Below are 24,761 nucleotides of genomic sequence, written 5' to 3' on the forward strand. Positions count from 1 at the left end.
CTTAAATTTAAGAAATTGAAAAGATAAAAAGAAAAAGCAGAAGGCATAATTAAATTAAATTAATAAATAAAGACAGGGCAAAAGTTGATAAAATACTTTTCCTTGTCCACCTACCAATCGCCAATACTTTCCTTACCTCATAAATTTAACTATTCAATCAATATTAAATAGACAACAACAATAATAATATTGCTTTTTAAAATAATTAAAAATAAAAATTTAGTAAAAATGATGTCGATAGGAAAACGACGTCGTTTTATTGTCTAGATTTGAAATTCTGTATATCTGACATCACTGGTGGTGAGGTGTGGTGAGAGAGTAAAGTGACTCACAAAAAAAAAAAAAAAGCGCTATGGCTTACCGAAGTGGTAAAAACCACAGCTGACAACTGCCTTGCAGTTTCATTCTCTCTTTGTTTTGCTTGCTCATTTTTAGGGTTTCAGTATTTCAAATACTTATTTTTCTCGAGAAACAAACACACAAGGAGGAAGACAATTCTTGCGAAATCAAAGAAAGAACGAAACTCATTTTTAAAAAGGGAACAAACTACAACGATCCGTGAACTGTTGGAATTCCGAATATGAAAAACCAACCTCGAATTTCCTTGACCACAATGCTTGCTTGATATTGGACACTCTGATGAAAGGGTTTTAGTTTCTCGTGTTTGTAACCCCTGGTTTGTGAGAATGGAGAGGTCTAGATCTAAGAGGTACTACTATAATGACCAAGACTATGACTCTGAGACTGTTGGTAGAACCAGACCCAGGTACAACAACCATTACGGGAACAATAATAATCATCGCCACCGTGGTAACGCCGGAGGTGGAGGCGGAGGAGGTGGTGGAAGGACTTCTAAGCCGCCTCAGCCAGACCAATCTCTTTCGGTGACCACAAGTTACCGAATCCTTTGTCACGATATGAAGGCCGGCGGTGTAATTGGCAAGTCCGGTAGTATCATAAAGTCGATTCGACAACACACCGGAGCGTGGATCAACGTGCACGAGCTGATTCCCGGTGATGAGGAGCGAATCATCGAGATTTCCGATACTCGGCGGCGAGACCCGGAAGGCCGAATGCCGACCTTTTCGCCTGCCCAGGAGGCTTTGTTTTTGATCCACGAGAGGATTCTCGAGACTGATGTTCCTGGGTTTGGTGGTGGAGAGGAGGAGGATTATGGTGGAGTTAGAGGTGGTGGCGGTGGTGGGAACCGGGTGACGACTAGGCTGGTCGTGTCGAGAATGCATGTGGGGTGTTTGCTTGGCAAGGCAGGGAAGATTATTGAGCAAATGAGGATGGAGACTAAGACCCAGATTAGGATTTTGCCTAGAGACAGTAATCTGCCTCGCTGCGTTTCAATGTCGGAGGAGATTGTTCAGGTTTTTTGAACCACCTTAGACCTGTAATTGGATCTGAATCTTGTGATGCATGTTACGTAGTTTGAGCCTTTCAGTTGCTTATGAACTTTTTAGGTAGTAATGCCTAAAATTATGGTACATTTGAGCTAAACTAATGCTTGAAAACATGGACCATGAGTATCTATCCACATTGTTTATGTTAGTAGCTGAGACCAAAATATGAGATAATTATAATTTATAATCCTCACCGGATAATACATCATTTGGGGTTTTTTCCCTTAAATAATGGACTGTACGAGGAGGAGATTGGAGCTTAGTTTCTCACCTGAGAATTAGCAACGTATAATTCTTTCAGCATAATCATCATATGGAGGGGATTCCATAAATTGCATATGCTATTTGAAGAAAGAGATAACAGAGTGCTGATATTTAGCTAAGAGAAAACTACGCTGCAGGGCTTTTTTTGGTTTCTTTTTGTAGTTTATGGTAACAGCATTTTGTTCTTATGGTGTCATTGATGTTATAATATTAAATGGAATCCCCTAATCATAATATATTTCTGACATTCTTGCAGGTTTTAGGCGATGTAAATGCTGTAAAGAATGCAGTAGCAATAATTTCATCACGGTTGAGGGAGAGTCAGCATCGTGACCGTAGTCATTTCCATGGGCGGTTGCATTCCCCCGAACGTTTCTTTTCTCCTGATGATGATTTTGTTCCTCACATGAACAATGCAGGTCGCCGGTCAACTATGGAGGGACCTGGTTTTGGATCTCGCTTACCTGCCTCCAATAACAGAGGAAGCAATTATGGCTCCCGTTCATCTGGTTTAACAAATGAACCTGGTTCTGGCCCCATGGCTGACAATATGCAGCAGCCCTTCTATGGTGAGGATCTTGTGTTTCGAATACTGTGTCCAATTGACAAGGTTGACAGTGTTGTTGGTGAGTCTGATGGGATTATAGATCTGCTTCAAAATGAAATCGGTGTGGATGTTAAAGTTACTGACCCTGTGGCTGGATCAGATGAACAGATTATTATCATTTCATCTGAGGAGGTAATTTTTGTAATGAGTTATGTAACCAAGATTGTGGTTGCCTTCTCTATCTGTTTTTTCATGGTAATGGAAAAAGGTTATTTCTCTCTCATTTCTAACCAAATTTATGCATATCCAAATATAGGGCCCTGATGATGAGCTCTTTCCAGCTCAGGAAGCTCTGTTGCATATTCAAACTCGCATTCTTGATCTTATTCCTGAGAAGGACAACATTGTAACTACTAGATTGCTTGTTCCCAGTGGTGATATTGGATGTTTAGAGGGAAGAGATGGATCCTTGTCAGAAATAAGAAGGTTAACTGGTGCCAATATTCAAATTTTACCTAGAGATGAACTTCCTACATGTATATCAGGAAGTGATGAACTCATACAGGTTTGTGTTACAACCATTAATTTCTAGTTAATGCCTGCTTTTGTATTCTTATAGTCTATTGTCACTCAGTTATTCCCATGCTAAGTGGGTTTTTTTCACACATGCTATCTCTTTCTCTGTCCTATTTCTGTGAATGAGGGAGTTGAAGGAATTTTAGTTTTTATTATAATGTGAATGTATCACACTGATCTCTGCGTACAATGACCTCATGTAGATAGTAGGGGAGATAAAAGCAGCCCGAAATGCCCTTGTTGAGATGACATCAAGACTTCGAAGTTACTTATATAGGGAGTTCTTTCAAAAGGATTCTACACCACCTTTTGTCTCTGTATCTGGCGCTTTTGGTGGTGCTGTGGGACAGGGGAGCTCCTCTCCTGGCAGAACTCCAGTTCGCGATAACCATACCTTAAGTGATCCTTCTACTGCTACCTATCAAAATGCTCAAACTGTGATAACAGCACCGTCAGTGAAGGTACTTTTATTTCTTGGACACATTAAGAAATTGTGTCGTTGCTAGTTTCTTACATTGAACATCTTTGACGATTCCGTATGAACTGCTTTAGTTTGGTTTAACTTGGTTGCATATTTTTCCACATTAGACCATTTGTGTATTGAGAAATCAAAGCTTTTTCTGCAGGAGACTGGAATTGAAACAACAAAGCAGAATGAGAATGATCGGCGTGAAGACCCTCCTAGTGGTTTGAATAGGTACTAAATACATTAGTTTAATTAAATTAGGGCCTTCTATAGCATATAATCAATCAGTAACTTCTCATTTGCAATCTTGTTGTCTTTCAGAATCTCCGTACCACTTGTCACGAGGAGTACAATTGAAGTTGTCATACCAGAACCTGCAGTTCCAAAGCTCATAACAAAATCGAAAAACAAGCTTGCCATGATTAGTGAGGTCAGTATTTACCACAGCATAAACGTTATCTTTCATGGAACGGTTATCTTACATAACTTCACAAAGTTATGGATTTGAGTGATTTGTCTTTTGACCTGTATCTCTCATGGAACAGTTATCAGGAGCCAATGTAACCCTGTTAGAAGATAGACCAGAGTTGACCCAAAAGATCATTCAAATATCAGGCGCTCCCGAACAAGTTGAGAGAGCACAGAGCTTGATCCAAGGCTTTATTTTAAGCAGTAAGCCTCTTCTTCATGCGTTCTCTCCCCCCTCCAAAATCGACATTGGATATTAAAAAAAGTAACCCTTGTTTTTCTCATTTGCAGCACAAGAAGACGGCCCATAAATCATCTGAAGGTGAAAGTTGATGAAGCTGGCCTTGCTGGGATTTATGGTACCAAGTTATAAGTTGTTCTAGAATGGTTCTTTCTTTTCATTCTAAGATGCATGTTCTTGGAAAGAAAAGGATTTTGCTCCATCCAATTGATAAGCAGATTATAGTTTAAATTAGTATAAATCTACATGTAAATATGTTGTCAAGGCTGTCATTTTCTGTTTGTTGTAATGGTTTCATTTTCATGTATTTAGAAACACTATCCGGTTTAATTTTTCAATTTGCAATTTTTTTTTCCGTTGATCATTTTTCAACGAAGCTTATTTTGCAGCAGTTTCTTCCGGTAACGGTCAAAATCTCTCATTCTCTCTTTTTCATGGTAAAAAAATAAAATTAGTTTGGAAAGAAAAAAAAAGTCATAAATTAAAAATAAAATAATATCATTATTACTCAAAATTAATTCTTAACTCCGAGTAATTGCATGATGCTAATTAGTTACTCATTATTGTGTAGTTTTTTGGGGTTTTCATTCAAAATTGGGATTATTATTGAATTGTGGTTTTTATTATTTATAAATTATTGTTTACTTTTGTGTCCTGAAATTATATTTGCACCTAGGTACGCAATTAATTTAAAAAAATTATTTTTTGAAAATCATTTTTTAACACTTTTTCTCAATATTTTTTTAACATTCTTTAATTTATTTATTTTGTTAACATTCTTTATCATTTTTTTTAAATAATGTATAATTTTTTTAGAAAAAAACTCTTATTTTAACAATATTTTATGTTTTTTTTTGTTTTAATTTTTTTTATTAAAATTAAAAAAATATATATTATTTATATGTATTTTTTAGAATTTGATAGAAAAATATATAGTATATTAGTTTTTTAATTAAAATGGGATTGGGGTTCAAATTTATAAAGCCTTGTGCCAATCGTGCACGCATATCATATATTGTTTTAATTTTTAATAATTTTAAATCAATTAGTAACATATCATACATTTGATATGAGCTCAAATATATTAACAATTCTTCATTGAAAGTTTATATTTTATTTTACATTGAAATATATTATAAATTTTCACATTTTTTATGATAGTAAATTATAAAATGAAGTATATTAAATTATATATTTTTTTAAACAATTTTTCTGTTAAATATTTACCCCAAAACTAACAAAAACAAAATCAAAATCAAAATTGTTGTTGAAATAAATGGAGTAATTAAATATATTTTTTATTTGTCAAAACGCTAATTTTTTTAGTTATTATATTTGAACCCCAAAAATATATAGGCACCCCATTAATTAAAAGAAAAAATTAATTCAATAATTTTATCTTATTTTGTTTTCATATTTAAAAAAAAAAAAACTCTTACTTTAACAAGTTTTTATATTTTTTTGTTTTAATTTTTATTTATTTAAATATTTAAAATATATTGTATATATATTAGAATATTAAAAAAAATTAGAAAAATGTGAGTATAAGGGAATTTACATAAAATGCTATATTAAGCTCAAAAATTACATTTATACAGTTAGGCGGTGATTTTTTAATTTTTATAGTTGAACAATTTTTATTTTTTTTACGGTGTGCAACTATCAATTTTGCCTATGAAGAATGTGGCCTCGCTCAGGAGAGCTCAACTTTGAGATTCTGCCGCCACGGGATAATCAACCGTCGCCACACCATCAAAATTACAAGGTCCACTTTATGTGCAGCTATGGCAGAAAGATCCTCCCCGTCCTCATGACAATCACTTCGTTGAAACTTTGATTTCTCTTTTGCAGTTGAAGAAGCTCCTCTCCAAACTGCTTCTGTTTTCATCTTAGAACTCTTGCACCGTTGTATATATATTTATATATCTCTACTATATATATATATATATGCACGGATGCCTGTGTCATACTTCTTTTTTGTTTTATTCTTGATTTGTTTTTTTCTTTCATTTTTTTTTGTTTTTTTCTTATTTTATATTTTATTATTAATGTCATTTGCTTGTTATATTTTTTGTTACCTTGTTTTTGTTTCGCCAAGTTTTTATTTCTTTAATCCTACAAATCATCACACGTCTACACACTATCTATTACATTATTTTGAGTCTTTTTTTTTATTAATTTATTTTTTCTCTTAAATAGTATTTATATAAAATATAAATTGATTATATCATGTTATTCGTAATTGTATATACACAATATACATTATATTGTATTAAGTATATGGGTCATTTTTCTTTTTTGTTTTTTCTATTAAACAATATATATATATAATATACACTAATTATATGATGTTCATTCCTAGTTGTATATGCACAATATACAATATAGTATCTATATATATATTTAATATGTATGATTATATTGTATTAAGTCCATTACATTTATATAGTAATATAGTAAAATGATATCATTATTTATTGAATATTAATATATACAAAGGCAACGTGATTTAATGCATGTGAAAATTACACGTATTGATAGGTTTGTTGCTCGAATCATAATATACTGGTGTGTGGATCACATATACGGTCATCCTTCTTTTTTATTTTTTTCTTATTTTGTTTTTTCCTTTCAATTTGTTTTTATACTTCTTTAATCCTAAAATTATCACACGTATAGACACTATGTATTACATTATTTTATCTTTTACTAAATAAATAAAAATTTGGCACTTATATTTTATTATTAATATTATTTACTTGTTATATTTTTTGTTACCTTTTTTTGTTTTGTCTAAGTTTTTTTTTCCTTCTAGAGAACCATCATCCATTATGTAAATTTTTTATACTATCATTGTATACTGTGGTTTTTTCTTAAATTAATTACTCAGTAAAATTTATTCGAATATTTCTATTTTTCATTATTATTTTTATTCCCTTTCTTTTATTATTTTGTATTGAGATTTATTTTTTAATAGTATTTTTTTAAAATTAAGTAATTAAAATTTGTTCTATTTTCATCATTTAAATAAATATTAACATTATTATAATATGATATATATTAGTTAATATCATATTATATATTTTACAAAATATCATATTATTTTTTTTATAATATTTTCTTTTTAAATTTAATAAATAAAATTTGTACTCTATATGTCATAATTTAAAAAAAAAAATTAACATTATGAAATGATATATGTTATTTAATTATTTACTATCATATTTTATATTTTAAAAAATATCATATTACAATATCTAGCAAAATTATAAAAAGATATCCACCAAACGTAATTTTAATTAGGATTGTTTTAATTAAAATCATACTATTTGTAAAAAAAATATATTATTTTCATATTAATTATAACAAATATATTACAATTTTATAAATTATTGTTTTCTTTTTCTTTTAATTTAATTATTTTTATATTATTAAAACTATGTATGTGTATTAACTTTTGCTGGATATGTATGTTATTGTATGTGTATCATAAAATCAGAGGAGTGGCAAAATACATAATAATAATAATAATAATAATATCTTAAATTCAATAAGTAACACAGTCAATTCAATTTTAAAGCCCAATTATTATTTTTTTATTAATTATGAACTATTTGTTTATATTATTATTTACTTTCTTCACTTACAAGAATTCAAAACAAAAATATATTTATCTATTTATTTATTTTTAAATCAATTTTAGTCTTCTGACAAGAAGCAAAATATTAGAGAAAGATTAATAATATTAACGGGTTGCTCGTGCCTTAGGCACGAACCATTCACTAGTCTATAGTAATATATATAAGCGGTGATCTTCAATATAACCAAAATATTCCCTATAGGAAGAATATTCCCTATAGTCATAATCTTCAATCCACTACGTGTCTTAAATTGAGGTTGCCTTTTCAATCCACTTTGTTTAACTTTTTCATTAGATGCAAGGACAAAAAAAAGCTATCTACATTGAATGGTAAATTAATTAAATCTATTTTGATTAAAAACAATAATTAACAACAAAAAAAAAATTTAAATTACCGGGTACGTGCACCTATTAACTAGTATATATATATGCATTAATAATTTTTGGGAAATTTGATAAATCATGCTTACATTAGCTTAATAATTAAAATTTGAACCAAAGTTAACCACCATATGATACAAATGCTCATCTTTCATTTAATACCAAAAATACCCCTCTCATAACAAAATCCCATACCTTTCCTCTCTAAAATCTTGCAAGAAAGATACACATGGGTAAGTGATTTTCTTTGATTCTTGTTGTTGTTGGTTATTTTTATGATTTAGAATGTTGTTTAGATGTTGGATCTGTAGTTTGTTGGTATTTTTTGCTGTTTTTTCGGTGAAAATCGTGGTCTGTGAAAATCTGCGTTTTTTTGGGTTCCATGAGTTTTTTCTAAATGCCCGATAGTGTCCGATAGAGACCCGATTCAGGAACGATAGTTGTTGAGTTTCAAGGTTAGGGATGAGGTCCGATGGCCACCCGATGCTTGCCCGATATGTTTGTTTACCCGATGGTCATTAAGGTTCGATGGCTACCCGATGGTTGCCCGATAATTATTTTCAATCTACACACCCTTTTGAAGTACGATAAATGATCGATAGTAGTCCGATAGTTGTTATAAAGTTAATGCGGACATATTAGTACGATTGCACACGATGGTACCCGATAAGGGCCCGATGCTTGCCCGATAGTACGATGGTACACGATAGTGATAAAAAAAACTTAAATAAAAATCGTACCTTTCGGCTTTTCCCCTGCCCATTTCCCGTTCCCTCCCAAAATTCTTCACTCCCACAAAACCATCGAGCAACATAACTACTCTCACCCGACGCCTCTCTCTCCCTCACCCACCCTCACCCGACGCTTCTCTCTCCCTCACCCGACTGTTGGAAAAACCCCCACCGGAGACGAAGAAAAACCAAGCCCCAACCCCCACCGGAGACGAAGAAAAACCAAGCCTCACCGGAGAAGAAAAACCGACACCCCATTACGCAAAAATGTCTAGGGTATGTGTTTTTTTCAATTTCTTTTCCATTGGAAAATGTTATAGTATGTATTGTTGAATTTGACTGTGTGAAATCTGACTGTGTGAAATCTGATAAACCGTAAAATTTTGAAAAAAAATTATGGGTTTTTTAATGGTACGATAGGGTACGATAGTGGGTCGATAGGGGTACGATAGTATTTGTGTTTCTCATAACTTTAGGTTGAAGATGAGTGTACGATAGTGGTTCGACGTTGGTACGATAGTTTTGTGTTTTCTGATAACTTGAGGTTGAAGATGGAGGTACGATAGGGTACGATGTTAGGTACGATGTGTGCCCGATGGTGGGAACAAATGGTTGTGTTGTTATAATCCGATGGTGTACGATGTGAGGTACGATTGTGCACGATAATGTTATAGTTCCAGTTTTTCATTGGTGTCCGATATGGTGCGATAGTGTCCGATAGTTGCTCGATAGTATATTGCAGAATATAAAATTTGATGTTTTTTTTTGTTATTCTATTTAATTGGGTATTTATTTGTTTTATGCAAAACTTAAGACCTCCACAACTGATAGTTCCAGTAGAGGAACATTTTACGGGACGTATCACTTGGCGCGGCAGTTGGTACTTTCCAAAGATTAAAGCAAAATTTATACAGTGTGGTTTATTGGATAGGGTGAAGGAATCCCCTTTCAAACAGTTCTTCATGGCGGAACCATTAAATTTTTCTGGTGCCTTAGTCCATCAGCTGTTGTTGCACAAATTCAGATGGGAGAAGATTGACGAAGTCCAGTTTTATATTGGGAAAAAAAGATGTAGATTTAGCCAATTGGAGTTCGCTTTAGTTACTGGTTTAAATTTTGAGGCCAGACCGTCTGAAGCTGAGATTAAAGCGAAGACCACTTCGGATCGGTTGATTCTTGAGTACTTCAATGGTCATTCCCCAGTGAGCATAGGGAAACTGCGCAGAACTTTTGAGAGTTGTCAAATAGTTGATGATGTGTACAAGATGGGTTTGTGCTTATTAGTTGAGGGTGTTTTGAAAGGTCGTGAGGAGAAGTTGATGGTTTGGACTGACATGCTGAAGATGGTAGACGACGTTGACTTCTTTTTCCAGTACCCGTGGGGGAAGATATCATACCAGAAGTTGTTACAAACTTGTCAAAAAGACTTTGTTGAAATGAAGAAGCATTTACAGAAGAAGATTGAGAAAGGAAAGACTCAGAAGGAGGCCAAGTACTCTATTTATGGGTATGCTGCAGCATTGCAGTATTGGGCTTTTGAGTCCATCATTGAGTTGCGTCAGGATTATGCTGTGAGATTGGGCCAAGGCATTCCAAGAATGATCAACTGGCAGAGCAAGGAGAAAGTAGAGATACACAAAGAGCAACTTATTAAGTTGTTTGCCAAAAATGTGAGCTTTTACTTTACTTTTGAATGTTCTATATTTTTTTCTAGATATGCAATTTTATGGGTACTGCACGATAGGAATACGATAGGGTACGATTTGAGTACGATTATGGGGTTATTTTGTGGTTTTTTGTCAACTGTTTGAAAATTGGCTAAGGGGTATGATTTGGTACGATGATGGTCCGATGGGGGTACGATATGCACTCTTTATTAATGTAGTTGTAGAGGTACGATATTGGTACGATGTTGTACGATGATGGTACGATAGTTAGCAAGTAATTCTCACTTACGGGTACGATATTGTTATGTTATGGATACGATATGGGTACGATAATTGCATGATATGGGTACGATATGGTACGATTGGGGTACGACAATTACTTATTTTTTATATTGTTTTGCTTTCCAATTTAAATATGCATTGTTTTTTGTGGCAGTTGACAGTATACCCCTACCTGTGTGCCCGACCTGCTGAAGAACAGTATGTGAGGACCCTTACAGACAATGAAGCCCCATTGTATGTGGACATGGGGTTAGAGGAACTAGAGGTGGGTCCCGATGGACAGCCTACACAGGAAGCCTTACAGAGCCAGGCTGAAAAGCTTGCTGAAAAGTTAGCTGAGCAAGTAGAAGCAGCAAATATTTTTAAGGAGGTTCCACCAGCTCAACCTGAGGCACCTGAGGTGCCCCCATCAACACCTCATGCCAGCACCTCCTCCCAAGCTGAGCAACCAGGCTACTCTATGATTTTGGCCAGGTTGGAAAAGGTTGAAGGGAAACAAAATGCCCTTATTAAAGGTCAGTCCGAGATCTTGGGTCAATTGCAGAAGCTGATGACAATGATGGAAGATCTTAGTAGGCCAGCTCCAGATCCACACCCTCAGTCCACTGAAGAAGGCCCTCAGTCCACTGAAGAAGGCCCTCAGTCTCCTGTAGATGAATACATTCTCCCTAACGATTACAGACCTGATGATGTAGATGATCACATTTTTCGCACACCAGAGGATATGCAAATTACTGTAATCGGAGATACTGAAGATTCTGAAGTACAATTCTTAAACATAGCTCCACCAGCACCGGAGAAGAGGAGAGAAAGAAAGAGGCCTAGGTGGTTCGATGAGTACACTGCAATGAGGAAAAGGAATAAGAAATCGAAGACAGCAGTGAATGTGGATCCATTGAGGGTTGTTGATGGTAAATTACTTATGACCTTTCATAAGTGGTTGCTTGGCACCATTGGGAATAAATATCCGAGGGAATGCTTCTCAGGGACACACGATGCTGCTTGGTTCCTGAAACTGCATACTCCGAGGACATGGCTTTCTGACTCTGTAAGTTTTCTATAACTTCATAATTAAATAATGTTGAAAATTTATTTAAATGTTTCTATATGTAGTGGTACGATATAGGTACGATTGGTGTACGATGGTAGTACGATAATTATAAGTGTCAAATTATAAATTGTTTATATGTCAATGGTACGATTGTGGTACGACATTAGCACGATAGGGGTACGATATAATTTGTTAAGTAGTTACTATTACCATCGTGATTTTAGAATTTGTAGTGGGACGATATAGGTACGATGGTAGTACGATAATGTACGATGATGGTACGACAGTGGGACGCTAGTGGGTACGATGTTGTATAATACTAGTTTTTGCCATAAAGGTACGATGATGGTACGACATTAGCACGATATGGGTACGACAGAAGGTTTTATTGTTGTTATTTTGTTACTATATTCATGTACGATTGGGGTACGATAGTTACTATATTCATGTCTGATAGTTTTTTGTTTATTTATTTTGGTACGATAATGTGGTTACTGACTTAATTTTCCTTTAATGTAGCATTTAGATGCAGCATTCCATCTCATGAGGAGGCGTCTAGAATTTTATCCTAACATGTACCCTCAGAAATGTGTTGTTATGCCTACAATTTTTCCCAAATCATTGAAGGCTCGGTGGGACGCTTTTCCAGGTTCTGACTACTCTAGATTTAGTTGGGATGACAGTATATTGGACCTGGTTAAGGGTGATGCAGTCCAGTTCTTACCGAGTTGGCAGAACAAGGAGTTCATTTATTTTGCCCTCTTCTTGAAAGACCAATTGCATTGGGTAGCTGTAGAGGCAGACCTAAATGGGTGGATGCTCAACATCTTTGACTCCAGTATTGGATCAATTTCCGAAAACGATTTGATCAGCTTAATGGTTGACTGGTGTACCATTTTCCCGTCGGTCTTGCGACAGTCCGGTTTATTTGAGAACCATGACGTTATACTCGCGCCTCAGTTGACAACATCAGAGAGCCAGGTCAGACCCTTCGATTGGAAACTCACTCCACGTTAATTCGTACCGCAAACAAAATCCAGGTGAACTTTATTAAATATCACATATTAATTATTATTTCTTAATTACAAAATTTATTAAATTATTGTTTATTTTCTAATGCAGTGGCGATTGCGGATGTTACGTAATTGAGCATATTGAACATAAGCTTCTACAACTACCATTTGATAATGTAACTGACAATAATATGAAACTTTTTAGGCAAAGGTGGTGTGTAGACTTATTCTACCAAAACTTATGTTGAACGGTCTTAATTTTTTTTAATTGTATAATTTTTTTTATTGCTCTTTTTGTAATTACTACATTTTAATGTGCTTAATCTTTGCATCGTACTATCGTCAATCACTATCGTACTCTATCGTACCCTCACATGCCTCACAAATTTTACGAAACTGTACTGAAACAATACCATCGTACCATTATCAGACCAATATCGTACATTATCGTACCCTAATGTCGTACATTAACTATCGTACTACATCGAGCAACGTCGTACCATATTGTAAGATACATTTAAATAATCATACAACAAACAATATCGTGCATTGTCGTACCGGCATCGTGCACTATCGAACCAACACTGGATTATTACATATTTAAGAGTTTCATAATGGAGAAAAAAACAGAAAATAACCTGCAAAATCCAGCACATAACAAATATTACTAGTTCAAGCAGAAATAAAACATAATAGGTCAACTAGAATACAAACAAAACAATTTAACCTCGGTACTTGCAAGACGCTTTGTTGTGCCCTTTACCACCACACTTGCTACAACATCGTTGTATCACAACCTTGTCTCCATTAGAAGGATATCGATTTTTCCTAATTCGTCCGACCTTTTGCTTCTTCGGTCGGCCTACAGGTTTCTTCTCAATCGGTACTCCAACTTGGATGTTCTTAATGTCTTCAGGCAATTCCCAATCATCCTCATCACCAACTGGCATAATTGTCCCCTCATATGTGCTCTTCCAACTCTCTCTTGTGTAATATTGAGAGCACAATGCGTACATGCTAATATTTCGTTCTTGAGCAGCAGCACATGCATGTGGACAAGGAATCTTCATGATTTGGAATAGGCCGCAACTGCATGTTCGTGCCTCCAAATCAACTATACCACCGCTCTGAACTGTTCCTCCGGGGTGGACATTAAATGTATAAGGTCCAGCTCTGTCGACGCTTAAGAACCGAGATTTCTCAAATTAACATGACAAGTCCCCCTCCATAACTGGTGATAGAGTCGTGCTACACTTTTCAGCGTTTTCCTTTCGAGTAGCAAACCATGTTTGAATAGTAAACCTGATGAATTCAACAAAAGCAGTGATCAGGAAGGCTCTTGCGTCCTTAGTTTTGCTGTTGAAACTTTCAGCCCAATTACTTGTCATTACATTGTAACGGTCCCCTGGAAAGTACGCACGAACCCATCTTTCAAATCCAATGCCCTCAAGATATAGTGCAACTCGAACATCCATTGCTTTTATCTTATCAAATTCTCTTTCAAAATCTGTCTTCTTATACGAGTATGCACAACTGTAAATATGATTCGTGAAGCAATCAGTCTTGAACTTGCTAGCCACGTTCATAATAATGTGGTGGTAGCATGCGCCATGGGGTGCATCAGGGAAGACAAGTTCCAAAGCATGAACAATGCTTTGATGCCTATCCGATACGAATGCTAAGTTCTCAACATCACCAATCGCTTGTTTCAACTTCCTCATGAAATAGGTCCAAGAGTCGTGGTTCTCACTGTCAACTATTGCGAAAGCAATCGGAAATATGTGGCTGTCTGAATCCAATGCCACGTCACATAACATTTGGCCACCATACCTAGTTTTCAAGAAGGACCCATCAATACATATAACAGGTCGACAAAACTTGAATCCCCGCCTACAAGCACCTAGAGAAAAAAAGCAATACTTGAAGCGACCCTCGTCTACCTTGAAATCAGTAATGGAATCGGGATTGTTCAACTGCAGCATGTGCAAGTACCCAGGTAACTTCGAATATGGAGCTTCAGGCGTACCCCTAACTATGTGGAGTGCTTTCTCTCTGCATCTCCAAGCCTTCTCATAACTCATTTCGATCTCGAAAGAATTCTTCATATCTTCTCTTATTTTGGAGGCTAAATAATCTGAACCGTTAACTGAGAATTTATCCTTGATCAGTTCGGCAACTACCAAAGGTGATGCTTGACGGTTATCTTTTTTTCGAACATCGAGGGAACATGTGTGTACATTTTCAAATGCTGTCACCTCGAACATGTTAGAAAGTTGCTTCTTCTTCCCTCTTAACCTCCACCCACAATCAGGATCCTTGCATGTAATGTACCAAACATCAGTACCAGACTTCTTAACTATAAAGTCGAATCCCTTCTTCATTGCAAACAAGCCAACAACCTTCTTTAAATGTTCCTTGTCTCTGAAAAACTTTCCTAAATGAATCTCCCCGCCCGATGTGCCACCCATAGATATATAGTGACTATTATCCTCAATGTCTTCTCTTGTAAACATCTGAGCTTTGAATTTACTATAATATGTCGAAGAAGAGAGTGGATCACTAAATTCTCTAGCATCATTTGTTCCGTCTGGACGACTACTACTAGTACCAGGTGTTTGGTGATCTTCTCTACGGGGTCTACTTCTACATGTTGTTTGCCTCGGTATTTGGTACGACAGTGGACTCAGGCTCAAAGCTTGAGAACGGACCTCTGTTTCTTGGTTGTCTCTTACATCTTCATTGCAATCAAAATCAGCATCAGGTTCAGGATAATCAAGAAAATCGTCATTGCCCTCAAAATCATTTTCAGGGTCAGGACAATCAGGAAAATCATCATGAAATGGCATCTGTGCTACATGATCAACTGTCGGTATGAAAGGGTTTGATTCAGGTACAACAGTGGCTACCAGCACCTCCGGATTTGTTTCTGGAACATAAGTCCCAACCTCACTACGAGTATCCTTAACAGTACTTGGTGGAGGATTACGATCAAAAATGATATTCTTCTCCACCAAAGTCACAAAAAGGGGAACAAATTCATCTGGCTTCTTCAAAAGCATTGACAAATATAAGCTTACACCCTTGTCATTCCTTATAAGTTCAGACCGATACATTAACCCTTTCATGTACTTATAATTCACTTCTAATTTCAGGTCATACTGCACTTTGTCAACCTCCAGCTCTGAGTACAAAAGTTCAACAAGTTGTGAGTAAGTTATGTCCTTCTCCAACTCGAACGTTAAATTTTCAGCTCCATTAAAAACCCAATCTCTACCTTCACTCTCCCAAACACCATTATACATTAAGTACGCGAACAAAGTTGACCCTATCATGTACAAAGAAAAAAAAAATCAGTAAATGGCAACAAAATGTCGAAATTTAGTTCAAATGTTTTGGCATCGTACTAGTATCGGCCCATATTGGGCGGTATCGGGCAATGTTTTATTTATGTTTTTGATCACTTAAAACACTAATATCGGGCAAGTATCGGGTAACATCGTGTACCATCATACTATTAGGCCCGCAGTAACTTAATAATAACAATCGGGCACATATCGGACTACTATCGATCCATTATCGTACTCAAAAGGGGGTATAGATTTAAAATAATAATCGGGCAACCATCGGGTAGCCATCGTACCTTTATAACAATCGGGTAACCAAACTATCGGGCAACCATCGGGTTGCCATCGGACCTTCATCCCTAACCTTGAAACTCAACAACTATCGTGCCTGTATCGGGCCTATATCGGACACTATCAGACATTTAGAAAAAAACTCAGGGAACTCAAGAAAACGCAGATTTTCACCCAAAAAAACAGCCAAAAATACCAACAAACTACAGATCCAACATCTAAACAGCATTATGAATCATAAAAGCAACCAACAACAACAAGAATCAAAGAAAATCACTTACCCATTTAATCTCTTCACTATGAGCAAAAATAACACAAAGCTTGGTGTTTCTCCTCAAACAATCCACAATGTCCGAATGTGTATCTTTCTTGCAAGATTTTAGTATAAAAATCTTGTGTGTAAAACGTATGGTGAAGAGAGAGTGAGAGAGAATGTATGGTGAAGAGAGGTATGGTGAAGAGAGGTAGAGAGGTAGAGAGGAAGAGGGAGAATAGAGAGGAAAGGTGTTATGAGAGGGGTATTTTTGGTATTAAATGAAAGATGAGCATTGATATCATATGGTGGTTAACTTTGGTTCAAATTTTAATTATTAAGCTAATATAAGCATGATTTATCAAATTTCCCTAATTTTTTGAGTCCTCTTTTTATGTTTATTTGTTAGTGAGTCATGTGTACATGTAAAACATACATCATAATATATTTATTTTAATTAAAATATTATTTTTTTCAATATTTTAATGTTTTCGATGTTATTTTCTTCCTTCTACTCTCAATTATATCTCTTCTATATATTAAGTGTGTAGATAACGGAAATTCTTGGTTTTAACGGTTTTTTATTTTTTTAATGTTAACTTTAACGGAATATTCTTATATTTAACGGTAGTTTGTAAATATTTAAACTTAAATAAAATAAAATAAATAATTAAAAAAATTAAAATAAGATATTTTTGAGATATTTTGCAATGATAATTATTTAAAAATAATAAATAATTAAACATATTAAAATATGACATTTTCAGATATTTTACAATAATAATTATTTTAAAATAATAAATAATTAAACAAATTAAAATATAATATTTTTAAGATATTTTACAATGATAATTATTTAAAAATAATAAAATCATACGTATTATGACTTAAATAAAATTTAATTAAACTTAAACTTACTTATTAGAATAATATCATATTAAACATATAATATAATCTATTGTGAATTAGCAATAAATTGTTTTTTTTTAAAACTAGCAAGAAACTTAAATTTAAAATCCACGTATAATGTTTAATATTACATTAAACATATAATATATAATCTACTGTTATCACTCCCAAATTTAAAAGCTAGAACAAACATAAACTTAAACAAAAATAAATAAATTATTTAATTAAAATAGAATATTTATTTCAAAATTTATATAACATTAATATAAATTTAATAAAAATAATTAATATATTCTATAAATAAAACTAAGCAAACGTACGTTATTTGTATCTAGTATATAATAAATGTGAGGTCCAATGACTTCTCTTATGTATTATATATAGTTTGTCTGAGATAGAGTTCAACTCTTGGAGGAAGAAAAAAAAAACAATTTAACTCGCCTTCCACGAAGATACTTATAATATAATATAATATAATAATATACATATAAATGAATTGTTCAACCTAGTATATAAATGGTTGATTCTCACTCATTTTGAACCATTCATCATTTGGATTTGTTATTCTCCTTTTTATCAAAAAACTGACTTCCCAAGATTTCTTGGAAGTATAAATGCGACCTACATCACCAAGGATTAAATGATATTTTAGTTAGTGTTTTCTTTCCTATATGTTATTATGAATTTCTCCCAATATACATAATTCTCTTTTTTTTTTTAAAACAAACTACTGTAATAAGTGAGTTAGTTTCATTTTGATAGTGTTTTTTTTTTTCCAATATATTATTATAAAGTTTCTCCTAGGTATATAATTAGTTTTTTTCTGTTTAAAACCAACAACTTAATATAATAAGTGTGTTAGTTTTTTTTTATTAATTGTCCTTGTTTAAATTTTTCTTTACACCTTATTAGAGTTCTTGAGACTAACTATTTATTTATAATTTATTAATTTGCAATGTAATCATTATTATTTTTTTAATTGGAAAATGAACCTTTTTATTTCTTTCAAATTAATAAATTATTTGTGAAGTTATAAATAATTTAATTAAATACTTATAAAATATTAATTTATGATTAAGTTATCTTTTCACAAACTATCAATTTATTAAATAAAGAAAAATTGCCATAAAATCAAGAGAAAAATACACAATAATAATTATAATAATAATAGCAACTTAAATTCAATAAGTAGCACAGTCAATTTAATTTTAAAGTCTAAAAGAAATAAATTATTAACTGTGAACTATTTATTTATATTATTATTCACTTTCTTTACATATAAGAATTCAAAACAAAAATATATTATTTTTATAAAGAGTAAAACGCAAGAGAAAAAGTAACACTGTTACCGGGTTGCTCATGCCTTAGGCACGAGCCATTCACTAATATAAATATATGTATGAATATGTGATGGAAAGGTTGTGTTCTCAACATAGTACAACTTCACTGTCAATGACTTGTGTGTATGCATATGACAATTTTTGTTAATATTAAGTTTTGGTCGATTATTCAAACTTCATGAAGTTAATATACTATCACTTTTTTCTACATGCGTGACACGCTTAGGTAGTTTGTTATTATCGTGAAAGGTGGCTTATATATATATAATAGAAATATTTATTTTTAATGGTTACTAATGATGAAATATTACTTTAATATTAATTATTAGAATAAGGCCAATGATTTATATTTATAATTGTTAATTAATATTTTTAAAAATAAATTTTGATTTTTTTAAATTTTTTGAAAGGCTGCCTGACTACATGGTTGTCACATATATATTAAATTAAAGAATTAAAAACAAATCTTATTTAAGCATTTTATATGAAAATTCGAAATTAATGTAGTAAAAAAATATTTACTTGTTAGTGACTTGTTATACTAAGTCACTATGTTGCCATATCATCATAATTGTTGTTGACCCTCGAATTGGCTAACGACACGGAGTCAAATATATGACAAAATAAGGAATGACACTTGAAAAGATAATCTAATGGAAAATGAAAAAACACCAAGGAATTATAGTCGTTCGGCCCCAATGATTGGTAACAACCTACGTCCACTTAGTGTATTGTTATTATTGAACTTCAAAGTCGTGATCAAAGAACTATGGTTCTTTGAGTTTCACAAACCTTGGAAGGAATACAATAGAACGATGAACAATCACTATAACTCTTTCTCTCTCAATATTAAGCAAAAAAGCTGATGAATCCAAAAGTCCCTTCCTTGAGCTATTTCATGCATATTTATAGGCTCAAGGAGGGTTACACATACTAACGTGTCCTATCTTTCCTTAATAATCGCGTATCAAGGATAATTATGAAGAAATATTCAAATGCAGTTAATATTATATTACAACTTAAGAATGAAATAAATCAGGCTTCACGATCAACCTGGTCGTATAAAAAATTATTACTAACGATGAGGTATGCTTCTGGTCGATAGTCGAACAGCACCTTTGCCCTTCAATTCTGCCACGTGTCAATCCACGTGTGAGAAATCGTTGCCACGTCATCAATAGCCATTTTTTGGTAAGCATTTGTCCCCCAAGTTTATTTATTGCGACCAGCAATAAGTAAACTTAGGAAACCTACTCTTCGAATACCCCACGAAATCTGTCAGAATCGCCCATGCTTTCTCGAAAAAGGTGATCAATCATGTCTAATCAGGTCTTTTCGGTTTCCCAAAAATGTGTCCGACGGCCATTTCACTTCCCCATCCTCAGAAAAAGTAACTCATGATTACCTCTCTTAACGTGCCTTGGTCTTTATAAATAACCCCCAAGTTATCATTTTTACCTTTTACCTACTTTTGTCTTCTTGAAGAACTCGTGCTGCAGAGCCCAGAAGTTTTCAAGCATCTACGCTCGGACGTTCAAAAGCCTTCACCTTCGAACTTCAATCTTTATCTGAGTAAGTTTCACGAACTTTCTTGTCTTTTGAGTTACCATACAAAACTGCCTTATGCTTGCTTTCATCTTTGAACCCTTTTGTGTTCTTGGCTGAAAATGTATGGGGATTGTTTGCATGTTGACAGATGATTGATAGGGTAGTGAAATATTGTTCTGTAGGAGTTAGGAGCCAGTTTGGTAGTCGAGATTGTAGATTTAAGGCGTAAAATCAAAGTAAAAATTCGATTTTTAAGCTAGGTGAAAAACTGGGTTTTTCCCGCCCTTTCGGAGTCGAAAAAGCTTTTTCTTGAAATTTTTTTTACTTCCGCTTTTCAATCTGTTTTTCGAACTGCTCGTATAGAACTTAATGTTTTTGTTAGAATGCTGTTAGTCGTATACGTGAGCAATGTTATTCCAACTTTCAACACAAGCTTCTAAGCTTTACGTCTTATCTCCCCATTTCTCTGTTCGCAGCTTTTATGCAAGATCCGTGGGGAGGAGAAAGACCCATCGACAAAGACTTACTAGCTCAACTGCTTGAGGACGAGGAGCAACCGTCATTGCTAATACTTGAAATTCCCTTTTATCGCGCCACTTCAAACACTCCATCTATCCTCATCCAAAATATGGCTCGAGAAAAAACTACAGCCCAGAAAAAGAAAACTCCCAATCCTTCAAATAAGCCTGCTCCTCGGGCTGAAATTCCCTCGACTAGTGGTTAAGCAGAAAATATTCCTGACCCCAATATCCAAACTCATGCTCAGCCTCGAAATTCCATTCAACCAGATGTTGAATGGTATGTTGTACCTGAAAGTCGGGTGACGATCAGGATGATCGCCAACTACATTAGAAAATATGGACTCCCGGGGGTGACATTCGTTCGACCCAATCAAGACCAACGGGCGAACTTGCCCGGAGGCGCTTTTAGCGCCTGGTCGAGATACCATATTGAGGCAGGGGCTACCTTGCCTCTTCATCTATTCTTCCAAGGGGTGGCCTACTACTTCGGGGTCGCCCCTTTTCAAATAACTCCCAATGGATATAGAATGCTTGCAGCACTCTATATCCTTTATAGCCACAAAAAATGGCCTGTGCCAACACCCCATGAGGTTAATTATCTGTTCGACCTCAAGTCTAACCCCAACCAAGAAGGTACAGGGTTTTTTCATTTTTGTCATTAGGAAACAGGGCACACCTTCCTGACCGACACCACTAACATATCGAACGTGGGGAGTAACTACCAAGAGTATTTCCTTACGAATGACATGGTCGCGAACAATCTAGCCTTTACTCAAGGAGGTAACACCTTTGTACCACTGATCGTTAATCTTTCTTTAATTTTTCCTCTACACTTTCTTAGACTTTTAATGCCTTTCAGACCCATGGCTGTGACCAGACCCCACTCCTGACATGGAGTTAAGATCAGCCATCTTGGCCAGTATGATTAATGTGGAGAAAATCGTCAAGCATCTGGTCACAGAGGCTAACTTTAGGCTGGTTGGCCTTTTGGCCCCTCATCAGGACACGAGGGAGTCAATAGCGCGGGGAGTGCTATTGGCGGAGAAGTTCCTGAGCAGTACCCGGATGTGGAACAAACCCTTCCGAGGAGGGCCACTGGAGTAACAATCAGGGAACCTTCCAGCACTCCGCGGGCTGCTGGTCCCCCCGCCCCAAAGGGAAAAGGGAAAAAGAAGGCCATCGAACCTCTCGAGCCCCTCAACGAATCTTCGGATGACAACGGTACTGATCTCTCGCTCTTAGATAGCTTGCCAATTCCTTGTCACTTATTTGACGGGGACAAAAATTTTAAGTACACTCCAAATTTAGATTCAGCCTTCTTCATGCCAGAGAGTGAGTGTACGACTAGTAGAGTATATAATGTAGCGACCAGTAATGATAGCTCGGGTATTTTACTTACAATTGTCTTTGTTTCTTTTCCTGACATAACATACTTAATTGTTTATACTATCTCACTGTTTGAATATTTGCTTCTTTTCCAGATATGGACTCTGAGTGCATGTTCGACATATACAGCACCCCTGAGGCTCCCGAAGCTCCCTCGAGCAAAAAGAAAGTGAGTAAGAGGCATCACGGAGAAAGCAGTAAAATGCCTCAGGCTAAGAAGTCTCGCACTGCAGGCCTCCCGGAGGACGGACCCTCAGCCAATGCAATACCACCCTCTTCTCCTCTCGAGCAGCAGACTTCCCCTGCTCCAGCTGGGTCAACACCATCTCCACCGGCCCCAACTGATTAGACTCAGCAGATTGGTGCTACTTCCACTGGGGGAGACATAACAAGTCGTGCCTTCAGATCGGTCAAAGACAGGGTCGCAAAAATTGTGAAGAACGATTGCTGCCGAGAGATGATGGCTGCAACTGAGACAATGGACATCGACTAGATTCTAACCCGTGCCTTGAATGAATTTTCCAATGTAAGTTATCTTTTTCTGTGGAGACAGCTTCCTTTATACTCTACAGTCAGTCTAATCTTTGCTCTGATCGCAAGCATTTCTAACCCTTACTGTCGGTCGGCTACGCTCGGGCGCCGTCACTGTAACGCCCCAACTCCTGAAACCGTTACGGTGTGCCTTGTAAATAGTGCTAAACTTGCTAATCGAGACATTTGGCCAAAATCGTGATCTAAGTATGATTAGCGAGTTAGGGATTAAACATTTTGGTTAAGATATAACGTTTCACTAGAACGTTTAGCATATACATTGGGATCCCGAAAATACAATTCAGAGTTTATTACAGAAAATATTTACAACAGGCCGTTCTAAGCGGCAAAACAGGGTTCAACCCTAGTTCCACTTTAAACTTCGACCGTGGCGGTCGAGCAGCCGCATATGTACACGTCATCACCTAAGCTCTCCAACTCAAGGGTGGTCCAGCTTCCTCTTGCCTTTACCTGCACCACATAGCACCCGTGAGCCGAAGCCCAGCAAGAAAACATAACACTTTTCATAAACATTATCAAATGATTATCATTATAATCACACTGAATATAAAGCTTTCAAACCAATGGGTGCACATCACATGATTCTAGCGGGAGAGTGGCTGTTAAGTAAGCCACCAGCCTCCAAGCTCTGTCTTTTAGCGGGAGAGTGGCTGTTAAGTAAGCCACTAGCCTCCAAGCTCTGTTTTCTAGCAAGAGAGTGGCTGATTGGTAAGCCACTGGCCTTCAGGCTCTGTTTTCTAGCAAGAGAGTGGCTGATAGGTAAGCCACTGGCCTTCAGGCTCTGTTTTCTAGCAAGAGAGTGGCTGATAGGTAAGCCACTGGCCTTCAAGCTCTGTTTTCTAGCAAGAGAGTGGCTGATAGGTAAGCCACTGGCCTTCAAGCTCTGTTTATTCATCGACCCTCAGGGTCGGTCAGGCATTAATGCTCCTTGAGTCATTCAATGCTAGTAATCGATTAGATCTAATCTCTGTTGGCTTGCGTGATTCACGCTAAGGCCGTTCTGACAAGTAAGTCAGCACTTCCTGACCTGTGTCCAGTAACACTGCCGAGCCTGACAAATAAGTCACAGCCTCACAGCTGATACTAACACTTTTGTCGATTCTGTATTCAGTCCATACACAAGTAAGCAATGCTATCAATATGTATCATATGCCAATTATCCAAGAATAGGGCATTCAACATGCTTACTAAACAGTTTCTAGCACAGTCATGATCATGCATAAACTCAGAGACTCAAGCTCTGACCAATCTCATATTCATCGTTCATGGCATGCCCTATCACATGTTTCTCGTGCATTACATGCATCACACTTAATTATCCAGCATGCCTCAACAACAGACATATGCAAAAGGGCAAGATTTGCCAAGCATTCATTATGCTAACAATGTTTACATTTAAACGTCCAACATGCATCAATCATAGCCATGCATGTCATACTCAATAGCCAATCAACATGCATCTTAATAGCCATGCATGTCATGCTCAATAATCAACCAACATGCATCCATAATAGCCATGCATGTCACATATACACAGGGTGCAGTTTTCTTACCTTAGATTCGAGCTAGTACCAATATAAGAACGATCCTTGAGAACGATCAACCTTTAAGTCCTTAGCGGTCACCTAATCATAACCATATATGGAACACCATTAATAACATGATAATCAAAGGCTCCACACCAATATCTAGCCCCCAAGAGATCAATCCAAACTAATCCAAGTAGTAGGGACACTCCCGAGGCCCATAACTAAGTTCCCGGGGTCAAAACGAGCAAACGGGGCGAAAACAGGGCAAGGGCTGCGGCCCTAGCACCTTGGGCCGCGGCCCCCAGGGTTCTCTGAGGCAAGGGCCGCGGTGCCCTCCATCTAGGGCCGCGGC

General features: G+C 35.7%; 1 protein-coding gene across 1 annotated transcript; it reads left to right on the forward strand.

Moving 5' to 3' along the window:
* The first annotated feature begins 347 nt into the window (after positions 1-347).
* On the forward strand, positions 348-4,352 carry LOC133834470 (RNA-binding KH domain-containing protein RCF3). Its single transcript, XM_062264089.1, has 8 exons — positions 348-1,376; positions 1,930-2,412; positions 2,537-2,785; positions 3,000-3,257; positions 3,423-3,493; positions 3,584-3,692; positions 3,808-3,934; positions 4,022-4,352. The coding sequence occupies exons 1-8, from the start codon at positions 687-689 to the stop codon at positions 4,039-4,041; spliced, it is 2,007 nt and encodes a 668-aa protein (XP_062120073.1). The 5' UTR covers positions 348-686; the 3' UTR covers positions 4,042-4,352.
* Positions 4,353-24,761: the final 20,409 nt, after the last annotated feature.

The sequence above is a fragment of the Humulus lupulus genome, chromosome 5, assembly GCF_963169125.1.
Source record: "Humulus lupulus chromosome 5, drHumLupu1.1, whole genome shotgun sequence".
Lineage (NCBI taxonomy): Eukaryota > Viridiplantae > Streptophyta > Magnoliopsida > Rosales > Cannabaceae > Humulus > Humulus lupulus.

Coding starts and splice junctions, on each gene's coding strand:
- LOC133834470 (XM_062264089.1), top strand. CDS start 687: ATGGAGAGGTCTAGATCTAAGAGGTACTACTATAATGACCAAGACTAT. Junction 3,258..3,422: donor TAACAGCACCGTCAGTGAAG/GTACTTTTATTT, acceptor CTTTTTCTGCAG/GAGACTGGAATTGAAACAAC. Junction 3,693..3,807: donor AGCTTGCCATGATTAGTGAG/GTCAGTATTTAC, acceptor CTCATGGAACAG/TTATCAGGAGCCAATGTAAC.